Source organism: Anabas testudineus, chromosome 6 (assembly GCF_900324465.2).
Source record: "Anabas testudineus chromosome 6, fAnaTes1.2, whole genome shotgun sequence".
Taxonomy (NCBI): Eukaryota; Metazoa; Chordata; class Actinopteri; order Anabantiformes; family Anabantidae; genus Anabas; species Anabas testudineus.
The window spans coordinates 10,859,101-10,882,348 of NC_046615.1; the positions used below are offsets into that span (position 1 = coordinate 10,859,101).

A 23,248-nucleotide genomic window follows, 5' to 3' on the forward strand; every position below is an offset into this window, starting at 1 on the left:
TCACACACAAATCATCCTTCCTCCTCTCTTCATATTTCACATGCACTCACACACACACTCACACACACTCACACGTGTGTACGCCTCACTCACATAAACTCATTTATCTCTCCCTCACTCACCCGTCTTATGATTCTCCTCCGCTCTTTTTTCCTCCCTCTCTCCCTTTGTCCCTCCCTCTCTTCTCTCCCTGCTTCCCTCCCTCTTCCTCCTCCTCCTCCTCCTCCTCCTCCTCCTCCTCCTCTTCTGTGCTCGCTGAGCAAAGCAGTCAGTGGTGGGACTGAGGCAAAAGAAGGGAGGATAAGGCAAGAATAGAGACAGAAAAGAGAACAGAGGCAGAGAAAAACAGATCATTATTCAGGAAAACGAGCAAGAGGCAGCTGAATGAATAACAAGGAAGGGATTACACAGCACAGGACTAAAAAAAAAGGAGAGGACGCTGGCTGAAGACTCTCTTTCTCTCACTCCTTCCCCCTCTCTCTATCCTTCTTGTCACCCTCCTAACTCTCTCAGAGGCTCTCCCTCCCAGGCGATCTCCTCAGTAAAAGATGGCATGAGCACACTGTCACCCATCCTGAGCTTGTGGAGTATTTTCCCTCCTCTCTGTCAATCTTGCTGTCTCTTTCTCTTCTTCTTTTTCATTCCTCTCTTTTCCTTCTGACCCCACTCGCTCTACTCGGTCTAGAGGGTGAAGAGGAGGAGAGAGAGGGAGACAGGCGCTGACCTCTCCCCTCCTCCTTTCCTTGCACCCGCAGGGCCCACAGAGAGAGTCGCAAATTGGAGCCGTCTGATGACTTACACCAACAACAAGCTCCTTAACCTGGCCTACCACAGCGCGGTCCCCCTGACCATCCCCTCCCTGCCTCCTGTAACCCAGACTCTTCCTCTCTAAGTCAGTGGAGAACCGTTCCAGGACCATGTTTGGATTAAAGACTCCACACTTCTATCTCCCAGGTAAGACCATTTCTATTGAGTGTTTTCTGTTTTCAGCCCTGTGCTGCTGTTCTTTATTCTGTCACACTGTGGGCTGCAGAGAGTGAATTTCCCTTTCATTCAATCATTCTTTGAAGGCATAATTAATAGCATGAGCAATGTCACATTGATTTACTGTCTTCTGCTAAGAAAAGAAAGACAGGACCTGTGCTTCTGCAATAGTCCTGGATAACTCAGCCACTGTGTTGAATGATGGTTTTGTTTTTAAAATCACAACGTCTGATCATTTTAAAACTAAGATTTCACAGAGACTGTTGATATGACTGTGATATATTTTCTATTTTCTTAGTCAACAAAGTGAAACACTGCATTCCTTTAGGTGTTTTATTTTATTGGCGTATTTTAATGTTGCCAATATTATGAACATTATATCTACAGTTATGAAATTTTCTATATTGTACAGTACACTTCACACTCTTTACCGACCTCAGAATTGATTTGTTAGTTTTCAACCAAAAAATGACACCTCCTCACATGTGAACGTTTGCTGGTTTTCTCTGCCTTGCATTGTATTAAACTGTATAATTTTTAGTTTTGGTCAGTCAGAAAAACAAGTATTAGAATACAATTGATAAAAAAAAGTTTTCTGAAATTTCATGGATGAAATTAGCTGACATATTAAATAACAGACCATTTGATAATAAATGGGGTGAAATGAAGGTTTGTCTGTAACTGTGGGGTTTTCTCTGTGTGACTGTCAGTAGTAACTCTGGGATGTAGCTCTTATTGCCAGGTTTTTGATACTTCTAATTTAGCCCAGCAGCCTGAGCGTCTATTGTTTGTGTGACGTGCCAGCGTCAGAGTGGAGGCAGGTGTGAGGTTACCTGAGAAAAGTACTTAAACATGCCTGATGGCTGGATGACACAAAAAAAAAAGAGAAAATTGAAGGGCGTGAAGAAAGGATTTAAAAGACAAGAGGAAGAGGAGAGGGAAGGGAAGAGAATGCAAACTGGGATTATGGTAATTTAAGATGCAAAGGAAACGACATGAATGATAATGTTTGCAACAGAAATCTGGTTGTATGAAGACCAAATGTCCTTACATGTTTTTTTCTTAACCCCTGACACCTGATCGCTGAGTTTTAAGAGATCTGGCCGACACTGTGGTCAATGATTTGCTGTGGCAAAAGGTGAAAAGTGGAAGAGAGGAGGGTTGACATAGAGAGAGAGAGAGAGAGAGAGAGAGGGAGGAAGGGAGAGACTGACTCGGGGAATTAGAGGGTGGTGGGGGGGCAGATAAAACAATGTTCTTTGCCTTGTGAATGTTTCATGCTGGTTTCTGAATTATACATCTGCTTTCATAAATGATTGAATCAGAGTTATTATGTGGTGCTTTGTCATTGTTTGTATATTTCTCCGTCTCTCTGTGTGTGTGTGTGTGCTCTCTGTGTGTGTGTGAGTGTGTGTGTGAGTGTGTGTGTGTGTCCTCTCTGTGTGTGTGTGTGTGTGCATGTGAACGAGACATGAAGAAGAAGAAGCAGAAGAAAATCTTTCCAGGAAGCAACAACATCCACCTCCCCTCCTCCTCTCTACTCTCGCTTTCATCTTTTTTTTTTTTTCAGTTTCCTAGGTCTCACTTAATGTCTGTGTAGTGTGTGTACTTTTGAACGTCTGTGTGCGCGCGCACGTGCGTGTGTGCGTGTGTACACTTGACTGTGCATGTGTGTAAATGGGCTTTTGTCGTAGCTGGCACCTTCCTCAGTGTGTGTTTCTGTGTGTGTTTGTGTGCACCTGTCTATGCTGTGTTTGTGTGCGTGTTTATGTTTTCATGTGAGTGTGTGTGTGTGTGTGTTTGTGTGTGTGCGCTCTCGTCATTCACACACTGGAAGATGCCCCAGCCCCCCTCCTGGTCCTAACTGCCGTTGCTGTGGAGACAGTGTCAGCCACACGCTCGCTCCTCAATGATCATTTGACAGTGTCGGGGGTGAGGGGTAAAGGCTGCGTGTGTGTGTGTGTGTGTGTGTGTGTGTGCAGTGTGGAGTGATTACTGTGTGATTAGTCAGGGTGGAAGGAGTGGAGCAGAGTAAGGATGAGAGAGGAATGGAAATTAGAGGCAACAATAGAAAATCAGGTTAATGACACATATTATCTACATGGAAATCTTTCATAAAGCCATCAACATGAAAAGGAAGAAGAGATAGAAGATATGGCAGAGAGAGGGTGTGTATGTGTGTGTGTGTGTGTGTGTGTGTGTGTGTGTGTGTGTGCGCGCGCGCACTACATTCTCCCATTGTTACCTAGAGCACACCCTGACCTTAACATGGTATCATAAGGAAAAGAAAGTGGCATTTTGTTATCTCCCACTCTCCGGACCCCCGGTGATTTGCGCCACACACATTAAAGCAGTTCACTGTTTTCTCTCAGCCATAGAGATCGTTCTCAATCTCTATCCAAATGTATTCTTTCTTTAGAAATATATTATTTTAATCCCAGGAGAAGTAGCATCAACAGGCGTTTGCAAATCATGAAATAAACAAAATCACATATGCTACAGTTCTCGAAGAAAACACCAACACTAAAAGCTCATTAGTCTGCCTGTCAGTGCTTCCTTCTTCACCGTGACTGTGCCTGTTTGGCCTAAAACCATTTGTCACTGCAGGAAATTTGAATTTTTGAAATGAAAAGTATTTTACTGAATCAGCCAGATACAAATACATTTATTATTTGGAGTAAGTACAGTTACAGATTTGGTTCTGTAGTAAGAGTTTGCGTGATATGTTTCATTCATATAACACACTACAATGCCCATGTTTGTCATAATGAATAAATTAATATGTTCAGTGGAACAGTGCTGCTCACTGGTGTGTTTTTACAGCAATCTGACAACAATGGAGCTAATTACACCAAGAAACAAGTATTTTCAGCTTTGACTCCACAAACAATACTCGCTAGTGGAATCAACAAGTATTGTTGGTTTTGGTCTTTTTATGCGATTTGTTGACAGTAAGACAAACAAAGATCACACCACATATATCCTTTAATATTCTCAGCAGAAGCCCGCCAGGATGAGATCATTCATCTCCAGTTCTCATCGTGTCACCAGGTCAATCCCAGCTCAGATGTCTACATGACAAATGGACGCATAGCCTGTGACATTTGTGTTGCTGTCCATGTATGCATTCACTCAAGTGCGCACAACCCGCGCGCATTATCCGTGGCGACTCAATAGGGTGAGAAAGCCGCGCTGTTGATGTGTGTATTAGCCTGCCATATTTATTGGCTGCTGTGGTATTTTCGTGGGCTGGGTATCTCTGTTCGACTTGACCTCTGCATTGATTTCCATGATATGTGTTAGAGCTACAAGGACACTGTGGCTTGTGATTTATGGCACATGTCACCTGAACGTACACATACACACACACACACTCAGCCTCAGGCTTTTGTATTACAGTGAGCATTTGGTGCCACTTGGTAACTTCCCCCTAAATATATTTTTTTTTCTGCATTTAACAGCAGCGGCAGTTCTATGTGCACAAAGAAATACTAATTTAAGGCTGCGGAGGAGCAATGACTTACAAAATGCATTGTGAACATCCAGAGAGCCGCCAAAGTGGCAGTGAGCATAAGGGAGAGAAACAAATAGAGTCCCTAATAGCAGAAAATGCATTAAAAACAAAAGAATCAACAGATGGCTCAAGTTTAGTGCAGACTCACTGCAAATGTTGTTGATATCCAGCATGGCTATTGTTTAGTGGTGCAGACACACTCGAACTAGCCCTGAGAGCCTCTAATGAGACAATGAGGATGCCTCGGTGGTTGATCAGTGTTCCTTAATTTGACTTTCTTGCCCTTGAGGTTCCCTTTTCCACTTCCCTCTCAGTTCTTACCTCCTTCAGTTTCATTTTACCTCGGTTAAGATACCAAGTGGGCTCTGCCTCGTATATGAGGTTTGGTGCTGTAGCCAGAATTCAATCTATGCGTTTGAGTCTTTGTTTTAAGTAGGGCACCAAATGTGTACATATATATATATATGTTTCAGTGGGTGGAGAAGCTTCAGGCACGCATATGTGTTTAGTCGGATTTCTTGTATGTATGTGCGCGGAAGTCTTTGTGTATTCATGCATGGAGCTGAGAAGGGTGCTGCCTCAAAGGAAGCTGCTGTCAGACTCTCTTCTGCTGTTAATTGTGTGTGTGTGTGTGTGTGTGTGTGTGTGTGTGTCTGCATCTTTGTCTGTGTGCGTATTTGTGCTCACTACCGTTTGCCGATGAAAACAGGGTCACGGTGCTCCACCTCAAGGACACTGTTATTAATGAGATGAATAAAAGACCATGACAACGGCTTGATAACACAGAGGAGATAAAAAAAACCACACACATACAGGCGAACATCATGTAGGAGCTGGGCAACTTCCCACTGCCAAGAAAATAACAGTGCAAAAACAACCATAATCTATTTTTCATGTTTTCCATCCCCCAGAGAGGGTAAAAATCAACTGGGCAGAAGTGTGCAAAAGAAAAGGAATGAATAAAACAACACGTCTCAAACAGAAAACAAACAAGTAAGCAAGAAAGCAAGGTTAACTAATTGGTCAAAGAGCTGGTGTCACTAATGAGCTCTGTTAATTACAGAGGTTTCATTTAAAGCACATGTACAGTAGACGCAGCAACACACACACACAACACACACTCATGCTCATACAGGCAAACATGCCTGGTGTCTGATGTTTACATTCATTTAGGACAAGCAGGAAGCTTTGATGTTAGATTCTCGTTCAAGCATTCGCACACACGCACACACACACACACACACACACACACACACACACACATACACACACACGGCAGCCTTCCTGCTCACTGAGCAGGGGAGATTGGGATAAATGCCAGCAGATTTTGACCCGAGGTGATAACGACAACTCCTGGTAGCTCGCTCACTCACTCAAACACAAACACACAGACACTCGCGTGCTCACAGAACACGCATGCAGAGTAAATTGTAATAAGCAGCTCGGTGTATGATGAAGAGCAGATGGCAGGATGATTAGCCAAATGAAAATACAGCAGCTAAAATTTGTGGCATTAATATCTTTTACAGGGAGTTGGACTCCTTAACACACACACACACAGGCAAACACATTTACTGTATGTCTACGGGAGTGGAACAGAGAGAGAGAGAGAGAGAGCGTGCTCAGATCCTCTGCCACCGCTGGTCCTGCACCATCTGCATGTTCATGAACCATGTCAAAACATAATGGATTGAATGTGGTAGTGAGTACAATTGTGTGCGTGCAGTACATTAGTGTGTGTGTGTGTGTGTGTGTGTGTGGGGGGAATGGCTCCCACAGAGAGAGTTAGATGGCAGTTATACTGTCAAACAGGGCATCTATGCTTCATAATGCAGTTGTGTGTTTACATTGTGAGGTGCCACAATGCTCCAGCTGGGAGGGTTACAGGGTTACAGTCACCTCGCGCTCTCTCTCTCTCTCTCTCTCTCTCTCTCTCTCTCACACACACATACACACACACACACACACACACACACACACACACACACACGATCAATGATGTCGCTTCTGAGGGGCCTGTTGATTACCCATGGGCATGGCTCTATCTGCAACCTGACTTCATCATGTTAGCAGGTCCTCAGTGCACATGTGACTACTTACTATAGTTGATATAATACAATCCCTAGCTGCTAACCATAGCTTTAACCATCACAGCTAAATGCAGGACTGACCAAATGTCTTCACAACAATAATTACTGAAGAAAAATTGTTCAAGCAGCCATAGAAAGATATGTACACACAGACAACCACAAACTGGATGACTGCCCTCTCCTCTCTAACTAATTAACCCTTCCCCCTCGCTGTGCATCTAATTCTTTCTAACCAGCGGTGTTAAAACAAGAAGTCAGCACAGTTACAGTGTGACTCTAAAGGTCAGAAGCTCACTTTTAGAAAAAAATGTCGTTTACACTGTAGCTCTGCAAGAATAATTTCTAGTGATACTGATACACATGTGTTTAATATGACATCATGTGGGGGAAATCCATTTCTGAAATGACTATCATGGCTGCTTCTAGACACCGAATATTTGTATAATTAACACAATTAAATTAAACATTACTTTTCTTCTGTTAATTACCTATATTACATTTTAAAACACTGATAATTAACAAAAAGCTTAATTTGTTATGTTTTCTTTAAACATATGAGGTGATGGTGGAAACAGTTTTAATGAAAACCATTGACAGCAGGGATTTGGTATCCTGAGAAACTGTGACATTGTTCCTGCTGAGTTTCTCTAATTAGATTTTTCTGTGCTAAAAGAACATTTTCTGCTGAAAGTCCCACTCACCTTTACAGTACTGAGGTTGGATTCTTTCAACCATCCTTCTTAATCCCATCATGCAAACTACTGCATGCACATTTGTAAATGTAGATCTTTTGTGGACAGTAAGTAGCACAAATAAAAAGAAAATGCAATTAACAAATCAGGAAAGTATCAAATATGCAACCATGTTCTGCTTACATGTCTACCCTGTGGCTCACACATATCACCAGTGCTCAAACACACATATGTGCACGCGTGTTTACAGTGCACGTGTATGCTCATGTGCGATCTCTTGCCACCTTGTTCTGCTTCCGAGTGTATTTGCATAATCTGCATAATGATCCTGGTTTTAATTGCCCACGCCCAGGTAAAGGATCATGTGGTTAAGTGGGAGATCATAATTATGTAAATAATTGGCCTGACCACAGCAAGCTGCTGCTCTCTGCCACCCATCTGGAGAGAGAGCGAGAGAGGGGAGGAGGAGAAACATTAAGAGAGAGCGAGCGAGGGAGAGCGGACACACACAGAGGCGAGAAAGAGGTGAGAAAAGGAGGGTAAAATAAGAGGGGAGGAGTGAGAAGGAAATGAGCGGCTGAGGGATGAAGGAATGAGGACAGCCTGAGATGAAGAACATATGGCGAAAGTGACGAGGAAGAGGGTTACAAGGAAGGACGACAGAAAGAAAGTGTGTGATTTTGTTTATGTTTAATCTGTTGAATTCACCCACAACTTCCTGAACTGTTCCGGTTTAATGTAATGCTTGATTAAGTTCCTCTTTTTAGTTTATTCCCCAAGCGAAAAAAACAACAACTCAGCTCTAGAAAAACACAAACAAATTAATCCAAAGTCCAGAACAAACAATAAATGTCTTCTATTAACAAGTATTTCCTTTATTGTCTCCAAAAACTATTCAAAATCATTACTGAACATCACAAACATCATGTTTCTTCATACCCACGACAGCGGGCTGTGCAGTTTGCTGTGAGTCCTGTTGTTGGACGTATTCGCTTCTATTAAAAGTAGAATATTAATCTTCATTTTCAGAACAGTCCAAACAAAAAAATTCCTTTTAAGCAAAGTCCAGCTGTTTCAGATCATTACTATATGATGGGGAGAAATATTAAGAGACAGACTTTTTTTCAGTGTAAATAAGATACATATACACATGAAATAATGTCAGCATCATCTTTTAAAGTATGACTCAGACTTAATTCAAACATTTCCTGCAATTGGAAGAAAGAGAAACACATTTTGCCTGCATTTCACTGGACTCCTGTCTAATTACAGTCTAAGCAAACGGGTCAAACAGGTGTGATATAGAGGAATCAAATAATTTGATTACATTCATATGTGCATGTTTAAAACTAAGAGTCTGTAAATCAACAACATTTATATATTATCTTCACTTCTAAAATGTACCTTTAAAGACATCAGATTAAATGTCTTCATGTTGAATCTTATACAAATACAGCAATACAGAAATACACACACACAAACACACACACGCCTGCCACTGTATCCGCTGCACAGATGGTAAAGGCAGCAGCCCCTTCACACAGACAAAGGGAAGGTAATTCTCTCTGCAGGACGTGAACAGAGCTCGAGCTGGAAAAGAGCAGCACACATCAACACTACCCTCCCCGTTTTCCTCATCTCAGCCGCAGGCCAACAAACATCACAGGAGTAAACTGACATTGTCTGCGTGTGTGTGGTGTGGTGTGCACGCCGCCGAAATAGGCTCGAGGAAGAGAGTCAGGAAAAATAAGAGAAGAGGGGAGAGAGGGAGAAAATGAGAGAGAGATAAAATGAAAAACAGAGGGAGAGTGCAGAGAGGGAGGAGGTAATAAACAGGATTAGTGCTTATCTTTACAGTGTGTGTGTGTGTGTGTGTGTGTGTGTGTGTGTGTGTGTGTGTGTGTGTGTGTGTGTGTGTGTGTTTTGCCTGAGGACAGAGTGACTGACTCCAGCATTACCTTTGCCAATGTGTCTCCATCTCCAGGTATCTCTACTCTCCGGACTCTACTTTGAATGTGCTGGTACACAATGTACTCTGTGTGTGTGTGTGTGTGTGTGTGTGTGTGTGTGTGTGTGTGTGTGTGTGTGTGTGTGTGTGTCTGTGTATGGGCATGCACGCTCCTATGTATATAGTTACTTTGGCTAAAGGCTGTGTACTTTGAGGGTGTTTCTGCATATGGGCAGAAATGAAAGTAAATACATCGAGTGTATGTGTCTAGTAAGACAGTAGTGAATCTGTTCTGCTTTGTGTGTGTGTGTTTGCACATGCTGTTTTGCATGTTGATTGGGGACAATTGTACAGTGTGTGTGCAGCTGCCTGAAGAGAAAGAGTGTACTCACCTCCTTGTTGTCTCTGCAGTTTGCCTTCACTGTTTGAATTGCCATTTAATTTTTGCTTCACGGCGTCTATATGCACGCATGCACTTGTGTGTCTGTGTGTGTTTGTGTAGATGCTCGGATGGTGTGTTTAGTTGCCATTATAACGCTTGTCCGGCCACGTTGCACCATTGTATGTGACAGTGGTATCGCCTGTAATCTCCTACCTGACCAAAGCTAACAGGCTGCTACAGCATCTCACTTTCATGGGAAGGGGAAGGAGGAATACATTTAAATAATCAGGGGTTTGGGTTCATGGCTGATATTATGCCTCGCTGCTTTTGTAAATGAGCATCTGTATGCGTGTGCAAATAGAACGTGTGTGTGTGTGTGTTCATGTGTGAGCAACCGCATCTGTTTTCAAAGACATCTGTGGATGTCTTGGTGAATTGTTCTTGTAGCACTGTCCCCAGCGCTATAGTCTTCTTCACCAGAGATGAATAGACGGAGAAAGAGAGCAGGAGACAAACTGTGCATGTGCTTGTGTGTTTGTGTGTGGCTGCGTCTGCATACAAATGTGTGTATGCTTGCGTGGGTGATGGATAGAGGGCTTTATGAGAGAGGAATAGGCTAATGACCAGGTCTCCAGAGGCAGTAAGATTCTTGGAGCTATTACTGCCAGAGTTCATAATGGCCTCTGTGCTTGGTCTTTTTTACACGCTGCTTAATGGGGGATCCTACAGTGTAGTCCAAGGATAACCCACTTGGAGAATACACACTGTGCACTTTGACCCCGGCACTCTCACATATACAGAGCAGCACATGTGCGATCACAAGGTTTATCTTTTATTTTATGCACCTGCACTTACACACATGCTGTACACCTGTGTACATTTTAGAGTTTAGTGTTTATCTTTGCCTCACACACACACACACACACACACACACACACACACACACACACACACACACACTTACACACACACACACACACACACACACACACACACAGCTATTCAACAACCTGCACAGGTCACAAAGGATGGAGGTGAGACACCCACCTCAGAGAAAACTGAGAGCGTCTGCCTGCAGTGCACAGCCAAACCATAAATCACATCAAGCTACACTAGTCTCTGCAGACACATGCGCACATGCAGACACACACACATGTGCACGCACGGACACACACAATTCTCGTTCACTCCCCTTCTTTTCTCTTGTGTAGGTTTGAGTACAAGAGAGAGGGATTTGGGGATTATACAGGAGCCTCACTTTTTTTTCTTCTGTTTTCCATTGCTTCCTTCAGTACTTGTTGTTCCCATAGAGAGAAAAGTAGGAAAGTGGGGTGGAGGGGGTGGAGGGCTAATCTGTGTGTGTGTGTGTGTGTGTGTGTGTGTGTGTGTGTGTGTGTACAAATATGTGTTTCTATTAGATGTATGCATGCCAGTTTGTGTTTGTGTGTGCGTGTCTTTCATCACTGAATGGATCTCAGGGAAAGACTTGAAGGAGACAGTCTATTCATTGAGGAAAACATCAAGGCTGTTTGGTGTTAGTGTGTTTCTGGCATCTTAGAAATGCAAGAGGAAGAGAGGAAAAGCGAGGAGGAAGTGGGAGGAAGAAGATGGACAAGGTAGAAATCTGCACTCGGAAGCGCAAATCGATGCAAAACAGCTGTTAAATAGCTGCAAAGTGGAGCAGCTGCTTGGGAGATGAAGAGAGAGGGATGGGGAGATGAAGGGAGGAACGATCAAGAAAGAGACAGAGAGGCAGGCCCAGGGGAGATGTTGAAATATTAGACTAAATGAAGTGGGCTGAGTGAGCTTATAGCGCATGATGACAGATGAATAACATGTTTATAACGTGACACTTCATGCATTAAGTTGGTGCCTTTCGTAAATATGAAGCGGGATTTGTAACAAAAATGTGTTTTATTTATGTTTTTGTTGTTTTTTAACAATTGTAGTAACTAAGCTGCCTATGGATTCAACTGTAAGGTGAAAGGAGTGATTAGTAATAACAACACCTGAGTGTTGTCTCTGTCAGCAAATGAATGACCCACAACCTTCTTCCCATCTGATTTAACAAAAAAAAAAGCTCTGTACCTGTACGATACCCGCTCAGCACCAAACAGCAGACGGACAGTTTGTCCAGAACGAAGCTTAAAGATGAGTAAACGATGTTGCATCAGTCTGGTGGCCAGAAACAACACACACATCATACAGTACAGTTATCTGACGTGTAGTAAGAAGACGTCGGCTACCTGAACCACCTACAACATTAAAATACAGCTGGAGGTATTTCTTAACACTGTCATTACTCATTTGCGGTTAAAGTTTTTAGATTTAGTAGATGCAGTACTGTGATTGTAGGATCAGAATAGATCAAGTTCTATTATGTTGAATTAAAACAGCGTACTAGTCTGTGTGCAGTGCAGCAGCAGGAGGAGCTGACTTGAACAGCTCTGATTGTCTCTGGTGGACAGTAAACATGTCCAGGCTTTGAGGTCTCAGCAGTCTGGGGCCACATCTTCCTTCCCTCCATCACCTCCATCTCCCCAGGGAGCATCAGTGGAGCAGGTGCTGGCCCTCCTCCCCTCCCCTCCCCTCTCATACCCCGCCTCTCTCTCTCTCTCTCTCTCTCTCTCTCTCTCTGTCTCTCTCTCCCCGAGGACAGTGTTGTCTTTCTCCATCTCACATCATCTTCACAGCCGTGTGTGTGCTGGACTGGTATCGAGGAGATCACAAACTACATCTACTACAGCTCTAGTTTATTTATTCATTTACACAGCGATGCGCAGAAGCCGCGGATTGTCTCGTATTTAAAGAAGCGGTAAGTGGCGTGTTTTCCTACTAAATAAGTGAATCGTAAGGCTTTTTGTTTACCTGTATGTGCTGCTTTCTAAGTTAACAGGAGGGTTGAGTTGTAGCTCGGATGAGGATGTGTTGACTTTAATGCTCTTACAGCTCTTCCCTTTTCAACCTACAGTTTCCTCTCCTGTGAGACTTTCACTTTGTCGTGTTTTCTTTTTCTGTCTTGTGCACTTTGACTTTACAGTTTCATTTCGACATTTATGCGCTTTTCTATCCTCGCTTGTTTGTTTGTTTGTTTGTTTGTTTTTTTAAATCGACCTCAAACGCACCGATGGAGGAAGTGAAGTTTGTGTTTTCAAGGCGACGCTATCATGAACTACAAACGACCACAGTGTAATGTGTGATTGAGTCAGTCGGCAAAATACTGGAACTGGTTGAGCTTGACGGACGATGTGAAGATGTGGATTTATCAAGGACGACGAGAAAGCCACTTCTGCTGGCCACTTTCAAAATAAAGCGTCGTGAGCAAGCGTCTTAGTGCCCCATAACGACTCCTAAGATGCGATTTTTAATGAGAATCAAAGCAGGAGCATGTTTAATATATTCTTTTCATCAGGAAAATGAAATGTCGACGCGTGTGGGGAAGGTGGCGTGCTCTTATTTTGAAGTCAGATGCGCCACTTCCTGCTCCGCCTGGTTAACCGTGTGCGCGTTGACGCAGCTGCAGGAGGTGCGGTTTGCAGAGTGTTCGTGGTTCCTTGTTATGTTATCTGTCTTGTCAAACTTGTCGGTGATCAAACACGGCTCCTGTAGGAGGAAGTGAATTTAACGGACATGAACACAGACCAGAAACTTTGCGATGTGTCACCCACTTTATTTATTTATTTATTTATTTATTTTTGGTGATGGTGGGTCAGACAGCACCCATGGGAGCTGCAGGAGTCGCTCTTTAATCCGGCGACGGTATTGTTCGGCACAGATAGATGCCGCCGGGCGCATTAGCAGCAGTCAAGCGGATCACGTCGCTTTTGTGTGTGTACACAGCCCGCAGGTGGAGTTCAGCAACACGCACGCACACACACACACACACACACACACACACATGCACACACGCACACATGCACACACACGCACACGCTCCATGCGCCATGTGCTGCTCCTGACCTGCCGTAGACCAGCTGCTCAGCAGGGGTTACTGAGTAAACCTCCAATCTCTTTAATTACCTCCTTCTCATATAGATAGCTACTGTAAACCAGGCTGCTTCGCTCATACACTCCTCATGGCTTCGGATTTTAATTTGTTTTTAATCATAAAAATGATGTAGGATATTAGTCATTGTTAAAACTGAGGAGGACACATTTATCACCCCCTGTATTCTCCCTATATTTGGTTTTAGTGGACTATCACATATCACTGTGTGTCATCATCTGATCACGATATGTGATAGTCTGGTTTTTTGTCTGTAGCACAGATGAAACTTTTGAACATAATCCCCTAAACCATAACAACCTTTATCAAACTAAAACGTCTTCTAGTCCACACCTGTCCTAAAGACTGTGAGTTTTAAGACTTTGTATATATTCATGTCTGTGCATCTCAGCCTGGATGGTTGTCGGGACAAAACAAGACACACTGAACACATTAACAGACCAAACAAGTAATTGACCAAACCATAAAAACTGTTCACTGTTGACTTTGGACACAGCAGCTGAATCAGTCTCTCTGTAGGCTCCATTTGAAGTTTTCCAGATTCAAAGAACTATATTAACCTCACGTGGGAAATAGTTTAGTAACTGATCATTAACAATTTATCAATATATTAATTTTCTAGTTATGGTGAGATTGTTTGAATGTTTATTCTTGTCTAAGCATTTTAGGGACTTCTTGTCGGCGTTGGCTAAAACGGTTCAACACTTTCTTCAATAACTCAAGTAGCAAAAGGGCCATTTAGGTTTACTGAAAATATTGATTACATCAATCATTAAACTTATCAGTCTTCTAATGTATTCCAGGATTATTTATGATTAGAGCTAAAATGATAATTTGATTAACTTGATGAACAGAAAATTGATCACTAGCTAATTTTATCATTTCTTTAAGGATACATGTAAAAGCTTCAGCCACTGTTCTCAATATCTTTGGATTGAGACCCATATTTAGACAAAACAAGATATTTTAGGATGTTACAGAGGACATCTTTTACCAAGTGATTCATAGACAAAATAATAAGAGGCTTAATTGATAATAAAAGTTATCCGTAGTTGCAGCCCAAACTTAAGATGCACAGCGAGGTCTGCATCGTTCACAGAACCAACAGACCCCGTTTTGTCACTTCTTTTCTACCAAAAAAGCAGGGATCCAAACGGACACAGAGGACAGAGGTGATTACTGTAATGAGTGAACTGCTAAGGCTGTTTTCCTCATTGCTCTGACTAAATTTGTACAGTGATAATAAACCAGGAAATAATCTATAAAATCTGTAAACTTAATTTAGTTAGAGGCATCAGTATCAGCTGTGCTCTGATTTGCTGCCCCACAGCGCACCTCACATGTCTCCTTCAACAAAAACATCATTGTTTTCTGTAGCGATAGTCTTGCAGGTTGCACAGACTTCAATTGCAACCTGCACTTTATATTTATCCAACACCTGCCCGACAGGCCGGTCTGTGTGTCTTCATACACCTTTGTGCAACGAGAGTGATTCTCTGTGTGTTCACCCTGACATGTTTGCTCAGATGGTTGAGGTCTAGCCACAGCGGTGTCAGCACCTGGTGAGCTGAGCCGGCCTCGAGCCCGAGGAGGAGGAGGAAGTGTGGCTGTCAACTTTTCTGACATGACCCTCTGTGTACACCTTCACCACCAACACTGAACACACAACAAATAAAAACCTGCAGGTGGGAGCGAGATGCAACGAGGCGCCGAAACCAACAGAGATGGAGTAAGATTGCTGCGCCTCAGATTGTTTTATCTTTTTGCATCATCTCCGTATCAGAGAGAGGCGAGACTGAGCCACGCTGTGCAGAAGAGATCGATGACATAGAGGGGGAAAAACAGAAATGTAGCCGACGTGATGGGAGAGGCTGTTGAGCGATGGTGAGAGACAGAAGAGCGAGAGATAGTGAGGAGGAAATGACAAGATCAAATGATAACGTGGACAGATACTGAAAAGTTACAGATACTATTTATATTTTCCATGTCAAGACAGTGAGTTGAATCCAATACACTGATTGGAGGAACGGGGTAGGGCCCAGTGAACGAGGAAGGATGTGGAGGTGGAAGTGAAGGCCTGAGTTTAAGAGAGAAGACGAGAAGTCCTGTCCCTGCTGACATGCCACATTTCTGCTCTAAGCTGTTGGGCTGATAATTTATAGACCTTTCACTAACATCTCAACTCTGTTATGGTTGCACAGTAAACACGGCTCTGCTCTGGCAGACGTACAGTGCTGTCTGATTTAAAACAGGGTAATGACTGCTACATTTTTCCATACTTTTCTATTGTTTCTTCTACTGCTTGTGTGCTATTAATTCTCTGCTGCAGCCTGTCTTTGGATGTGCTTCCTATTTGTTTTTTTTTTGTTTTGCTGGAGGTGTTGGTTATTACAGTATGTGATTTTTCTGCTCCATTTATCCCGGGACCATAAATGCATGCTGGCTGTTTGGTCCCTAGGGTTCACATGCATACGTTTTATGATGCACAGTGCCTGAGTCATGAGTCAGCTAATTGTGTATGTACCTATCTTTGCATGTATTTACACAGACACCCTTTATCCGTCTGTTTTGATGTCATTGTTCTGTCTTATGTCATTTTCCTGATGTTTATGGTAATTTACGTGCCCGCTTGTGCGTTCGTGAGAGTGTTCTTGCAGCAGCGAGAGAGAGTGTTCGTTGTTTATGGATTGTAAGGAAGTGTTAAGTGTTTCTGTGCGAGCTGCAGAGTGACTGGAGCTAGTAAAGCCATTTAGCAGCCCCAAGAGTAACCCTGGAGACTGCTGTGTTGACGCCGCTCTGACTGCTATTACAGACAAGTTTAAGAGGCTGTAAAGCATTTGGCTACTTTTCCTCTGCCTCTCTCTCTCTCTCTCTCTCTCTTTGTGTGTGTTTGCTCGTCAGAGGAATTTAAAAATGTCTGCCAGCTATTGTAACTGCAACAGTAGCTGTTGTTGCGAGTAGTATCACGTTTAGTAGCCAAATAATAGTGTCCTAAAACTTAAGTATAGCTTATTCCATGTTAGTAGTACGTGTGTGTGTGTGTGTGCACACTCATTATTGTTCCAACATTAGGTAACTGTAAACACAAATGACGATAGTTAGTTTAATGTGTTCAACATAGTAGCCGACACAGGAACACACACACAGTCAGACATGCCAGTATGATGAGGGTTAATGAGTAGGTAGTGTGTTACAACCTCTACTTCCATCTTAATAACCCATCCCTCAAGCACACACACACACACACACACAGACATTGTGCTTTTTTTAATGAGCTGACAGGACAGAGCAGGTCCCCCTGCTGTCCTCACAGTCCCCCGCGTAGTACCGTAGGTGTTTGTTGTCTGTCTGTGTGTGTGTGTGTGTGTGTGTGTGTGTGTGTGTGTGTGTGTGTTTGAGAGAGAGAGAGAGTAAGTCAAAGAGAGTGAGACACATTAAAAAAAGGTGTTAAAGACACAGGCCCCAACATGTCTTAACGCTTACATCATGCCAAGCATGAAGAGTGTGGTTGTGTATGTAGGTGTGTGTTTGTGTATGGTTGAATAGAGGCACACCCAGATGTAATTTCCATTTTTGGCAAAGCTGGGGTGAGTTTTACCAGTTTGTAATGTTTTAGCCATAATAGCAGTTAAGATCCAGGTCAATGAAAGTCACTTGGTCTCTGGACCAGTGGTTGGTGAGTCACCAAACACTGAAACGCTTTGATGTTTCCTACAGACAGCAATAATGATGACTGATCCCTGTCTTTTACTGTTGTGTCAGCAACAGGTCAGATTTTACACTTGTGCTACACTCTGTTCACGGCAGGATGTCTTCAGAGCTGCTGGCCTCCGTTGTTTTCATTCATGTGGTTCATATAGTTTTCTGCTGCACAGTGAGCATCACAGCTTCACGGGGCTGCTAGCGTGTTTATTTGTTCAGTCACCACTTTGAAAAAAGGGAGTTAAATGTCTGAATTTGTATTTAGGGAGGTTCATCATCCTTCAGCCCTCGGCTGTCAGAGAGCAGAGGTGAAGGGTGAAAGGTCACTGTCAGACCTCACCGCCTCCACACCCCTGTCCCCAGAGCAGACAGGGCTGCCTAGCAGTGAGACAGAGTGATAGATGGTGGGTTAACACTAGCCTGTGCCACACACACACACACACACACACACACACACACAGCTCAAACCGTACACCCACCCTCCCCGTCGTCACTCCTCCTCCTCCTTCTACTCACCCCCTACCTCCAAACACCACCACCACCCTCTTGGGAGTGTGAGCCAAAAAGGAGGAAGGAGGAAGAATGAAGAGGGAGAAGAAAACGACAGAGAGCACAGTTAGAGAGAAAGAGAGCGAGAAGGGACAGCTAAGGAGGGAAAAAGGTAAGATAAAAGGAGTGACAGAAATGAGAGGAGAGGAGGAGGAGGAGGAGGTAGGATGGAGAGGGTGATGGATGTAGAGGGAGGGGAAGGAGGAGGGGGTGGTGGATGGAGAGGAGGAGGTGCGGAGGGGGGGGAAGTGGATAGAAAAGAGGTCACGTGACCACGTAGCAGCTGCAAAGCTGAGAGGGAGAGAGAGAAAGAGTCTCGCAGAGGAGCAGAAAGACGACGAGCAGGAGGAGAACAGTGAGCAGGAGGGTGAGTGTGTCTCTTTGCATGTTTGAATTATGTGCACATGCATATGCTACTGTGTGTGTGTGTGTGTGTGTTTGTGTGTGAATGACATGGATACATATCAGAGGAATAGGCTGTAAGAAAGGACTGTAGAAAGAAAGAAGGAAGGAAGAAAGCAAGAGACATAAAGGAGATTAGATGTGTTTGCTTTTGTTAAATAAGCTCCAGTTCATGAGATAAATGAGAGGGGGGGGGGGGGGGGGGGGGGATGGGAGAGGAAAGAGTGAGTGAGTAGAGAGGAGAGAGAGAAGAGTCGATAGAAACTGTCTTATCATCTCTCCCTTGACTGCTGGGCTCAGCAGAGACAGAGATAGAAACACACACACACACACACACACACACATTAACACACACACACACACACACACACCGCCTGTCAGGATCTGAGCTTCAACTCTCTTCATTTCTCTTTGCCTTTCTGTGTGTGTGTGTGGTTCAGGACTGAACATGTAGAAATATAAACAAGGTCAGAGAAATAAAGGTAAACAGTGAAGAAAGAAGAGGAATACCGAGATAACAGAGCGCTGATATACGGTTTGTGTGCCCTATATTCTTTTTGATGTACAAATACTGTTGTGAGAGAACGTGCCTGCATGATAATTGCACACATTACGTGTTGTGTTTATCGTTGAGTGCAGGTAGAAGTAAGTTGACTGAGTGTGTGTGTGTTGCTCGGTGGTAGCTGGCTACAAACTGAGGAAAGGAAAGTGAATAGATATTTGAAAAACTTCTATTCGCCGTGCTTAGTTTTAGATTTTGTACATGTGCAGAGGAAATCCATCTGGTTGCTCGTGGTTAAAGATACATTTTGCTGATGGGTTACATGATTTTATGCACCGGCGTTTGTTGATCTCCAGTCTATTTTTCAGCTACACACCTAAGACTAGTCTGTTTTCTGTGTTTTCCTCAACCTCCTCCTTCATATATCTCCTCCTTTTACCGTGTTAAGAGCTCTACAGCTTCCTGTGCGTGATTGTGCTTATGTGTGAAGCCTGGCAGGTAAAAGGATAGATATCTAATCCAACATAGGCGAGAATAATGACACTTTAATTTCACCAACTCTGACATCTGACTTTTTTTTTCATTCCTTTAAACGTGTCTGTGCAGAACATTCAATAACCGTGTTTAATGGGCACATTATGATTTCTTTATGAGTGTGTTTACTGCTTTTCCTGTTTGTTTGTTGTTCTTTCTATGGTATGTGTGTGTGTGTGTGTGTGTGTGTGTGTTGTGGTCGTAATGAGGTCATTGCTTTAGCAGGAGGGGGGGCTGCTGGCTAATTCCAGCTGTAATTAACATTAGTGGGTCAGTAAAAGGGTACAGGGTGAAGACAAAGGTTAGTGTAGCCACAGTCACTAGTGTGTCCACTAGTCATAGATCAATGACTTTGTTGGTTATCCGTGTGTGGCTGCATGTGTGTGTGTGTTTGTGTGGATTCATGCTTACATCTGTGAGGGTGTAAAAATGCTGCGATAACTAAGAATAATGTTTGCGTGTACACACTCCCGAGGTCTTAAGATGTGTTGGCTGGCTCCCTTGAGGAAATGGACATGTGTGCACCCATGTGTGTGATTTGCTATTAGGGTCACCGCTCTGTTTGGCACAGTTCTACTCCCTCCACTCTGTCTCTAGTGGAGTTGACCTATGTGTATCCACTCACTATGATGTCCAGACAAAGGCGACACACGCACACACACACCCCCCCCACACACACACAGACTCGTTCATTCTCTTTGTACGACAGGTTTCATTCATTCAAGATAAATAAAGTCCAAACTGTGTTAAGAAATATTCTTTTTTCTTACAAAGTCATTCAACTGTAAATGTTTCTTCTTTTAGCGAGAGGTCGTAGTGGAATTCCTCAGTTAATATATTTATATTTAATATAAGTTTTATTTAGACAAATCTTCCCAAAATCTCTCCTTCTCAGGTATGAACCATGAGTCCAATAAATCACCATCATCAGGAATGATCTCCACAGCAACTCGCACCACGGCTACTGTCAGTCCCCTCAGCCCACTGACCAATGGGAACGCAGTTGCTCAATCTACAAACTCGGGATTCGCTGCTGCTCTGCGTAAACTGGCCAAACAGGCCGAGGATCCCAGAGGTGAGTCGGTGATCTAACCTCCCTTAAAAACCTAAAAACGCTACCTCTCGCTGTCAGGTTTATCCAGCAACCTTTAATATGGCTGCACCTTCTCACTGGTGCTCTCACTGCGCTGGGAAAACACAATTAAAGGAAGAGTTCATGTAGTATGCGCCTGTAAAGCCACGTGCTGTTGTTTTTAACATATTAAATGAGGTGAGTCTTTCCTCTCTTTTTCCAGCCTTTGTGCAAAACTGCTGCTGGACGTAGTTTCATATTTACTCTTCAGACACAAGTAGTATTGCAACATGTGTGTGTGTGTGTGTGTGTGTGTGTGTGTGTGTGTGTGTGTGTGTGTGTGTGTGTGTGTGTGTCCTCACTCAGCTCATTGCTGTCCTAATGAAGGTGTTGGATAAGAGCTGACCCATCCTGACCTCCCCTTCTCTGTCTCTTCCTTCATCCATTTCCATTCATCTCCTAATAATGAGAATGTAATTACAGCCAATTATAACAGGCTCTCTCTCTCTCTCTCTCTCTCTCTCTCTCCCTACTCCACTCTCCCACTCTCTCCCTGTAGCTTTTTCTCTACCTTAAGGCTCTCCATGAGTAAGCTCATTTGTTGCCACCTTCTCTCCATCTCATTAGTTCCTCCTTCTTACTGTCTCTGAATACGTTTGTGTTTCTGTGTGTGTGTGTGTGTGTGTGTGTGTGTGTGTGTGTGTGTGTGTGTGTGTATACTGATTAGTGAGTGTTGTAGTAATAGAGCAACGGTGGAGCGAACGTTGAGGAAAACACATACTCTCTCTTTATCACGTTTAACACCTACCCCTTCACGGCGTCGCGCTCCTGCCTCTTTTTAACACGTTCAGTTATGACATCCATCCTTCTTTTGTTCTCCCTATATCACACACACACACACACACACACACACTTTTATCCTGTACCCTTTTCCTTATTTCTTCTACCTCCTGTTTTTTTTTTTTTACACTTTCCTTTAACTCCTGTCATATTTCACCAGACTGTTTTTCATCAAAAACATTGAAGCGCTGTTTACCTCTTACTTCTTCACTTGCAAAAATGTGTTTTCGTGTGTGTGTGTGTGTGTGTGTGTGTGGACCAGACGTTTTTTGTCACAGGTGAATTGTTTGATCCTGAAATCTTTTAAGTCCGATCAGCTGTCTGATCAGCTATATTTTATTCCTGACTCTCCTGCTCTCCTCAGGTTCTGCCCTCAGCGGTGAGTCATCTCCAGTCTCCTCTCCAGCAACCAGCCACAGCTCACCAGTCACTACCCCTAAGCGGGGCTCATTAGGGCCCCTTTTAAGCCAGACAAGGGGCCACGGTGTGCCTAGCACCCCTCCTGTAGTCACCATTGCCCCCACGAAGACCAGCAACGGCCTCTGGAGGGCCGACGGTCGACAGGTAAGAGATGTAATTTATCAAATCTTCCAATGTCAGAGACAAGACATCTGCTGTTCCTTCTCTGTTCTGAACTTTTGGATCCCATCCGGCTGGTTTCTCTTTTTCTCCTCTCTCTTTCTCCTTTTTAGTCCTTTTTCTCAGCACAGATGAGTCGTCTGTCTCTTTACGTCTCCTTTATCTGTCCTGCTGCTGCTCCTGCCATTAAAGAAATAGTCCCAGTGCTTGTCAACATCAAACTGTCAAAACCAGCCATCTCCCTGTTTCTTTCTCTCCCTGTTCCTCTTCTCCTCTGTCCTGTCTCATCCTTTCATTTTCATGCTTTCACCCCTCTGCCTCGCTCCCTCTTCCTCTCACTAATCACTTCATGTCTTTTTCAGCAACACATGAGGGGTTTGTAAAGAAACACTGCAGAGACTGGCACCTATTGTGTTCAGTTTCCTCCAGTGTGTGTGTGTGTGTGTTTGTGTGTGTGTGTACTTGACCCTTCACCAAAAAGGCTTAGGATGTAAAGGCGGACCTGTGTATATGTGTGTGTGTGTGCATCTGTGGATGTGTGAGTGAATTTAAGCTGGGGCGAGGAACCAGGCCCCTCACACAATGCAGGGGTTAGCCCCCACAGTAGCCACTTCCCCCTGGATCAGAGCTGCCTTTCTCCCCCTTCACAAAGACCACTCTGTGGCTCTGCCTGCCTTGGGCTCCCATTCAGACATTCAGAGAGAAAGAAGGAGGGAGGGAGGCAGGAAAATAGAGAATAGGATGTTAAGAAAGGGGGGGTGGCAGAGTAAGAATGAGTAGGAGAGCGACAGAGTGTGGGCACTAAAGCTTTGCTTAAATTCAGTATTTGTCTTTTCTGCACGCAGCTTGTCCTAGAACACAGAAAGACCGAGCACAGGACGACTTAAGCGAAAGAAACAGACTGTTTGTGTGTATTTATTGCTCCATCTGTGAAAGCTGTTGGCTGCCTGTGTGGTCAAAGGTCAAGGAATGCGATGGCTGCTCTCCAGACCTTCTGTGTGTCGCCTCTCCTCCTCGTTTGAACCAGCGTAGATAGCTGAATGACAGACACAGAGATGGCTCATTACTGGTTTGAACCTGCTTTCCATGAGTGACATATTCAAAACTATTCAAACATATTCAAAGCACCAATATTTCACTGCAAGTCAAAACTAAGGTAGCAGATCAGGTGTTGCTCGGAGAGGTCATTTGTTTGTGGGCTGTCCGTGGTCCGTCAGACCTGTACTTGTATCTGTTGCTGTAGCAACAACATTTGACACATTAGTGGAAATGCGTTTTCTTCTCATTAACATGTTGCAGTCAAAGGTTATCTGGCAGATGTTTCTTCTTTTTACCGGAAACATCAATGCCCACAATGATTTTCTCTACCGAGTTGTCCAGTGTTGAAAGATAATGTTGAAGTTTCAGCCGAGCAGTGTGGCTGTATTGATGGTATTTGCGTATGTTGCTCAG

General features: G+C 43.7%; 1 protein-coding gene across 7 annotated transcripts in view; it reads left to right on the forward strand.

Annotated features, from left to right (window-relative positions):
- Positions 1-306: 306 nt before the first annotated feature.
- LOC113166207 (genetic suppressor element 1-like) overlaps positions 307-23,248 on the forward strand; it is a 31,399-nt gene continuing 8,457 nt past the window's right edge. The window contains exons 1-3 of one of the 7 annotated variants that reach the window (XM_026366224.1): positions 307-954; positions 20,201-20,380; positions 21,582-21,781. In XM_026366224.1, coding sequence (XP_026222009.1) covers positions 918-954; positions 20,201-20,380; positions 21,582-21,781 — 417 coding nt within the window. In that variant the 5' untranslated portion in view covers positions 307-917. Of the gene's footprint in view, positions 955-12,256; positions 12,426-13,238; positions 13,458-15,076; positions 15,346-17,878; positions 17,980-18,155; positions 18,235-20,200; positions 20,381-21,581; positions 21,782-23,248 lie in introns of those variants that run through there. The other 6 variants (XM_026366225.1, XM_026366223.1, XM_026366228.1 and 3 more) reach the window with 6 other exon arrangements.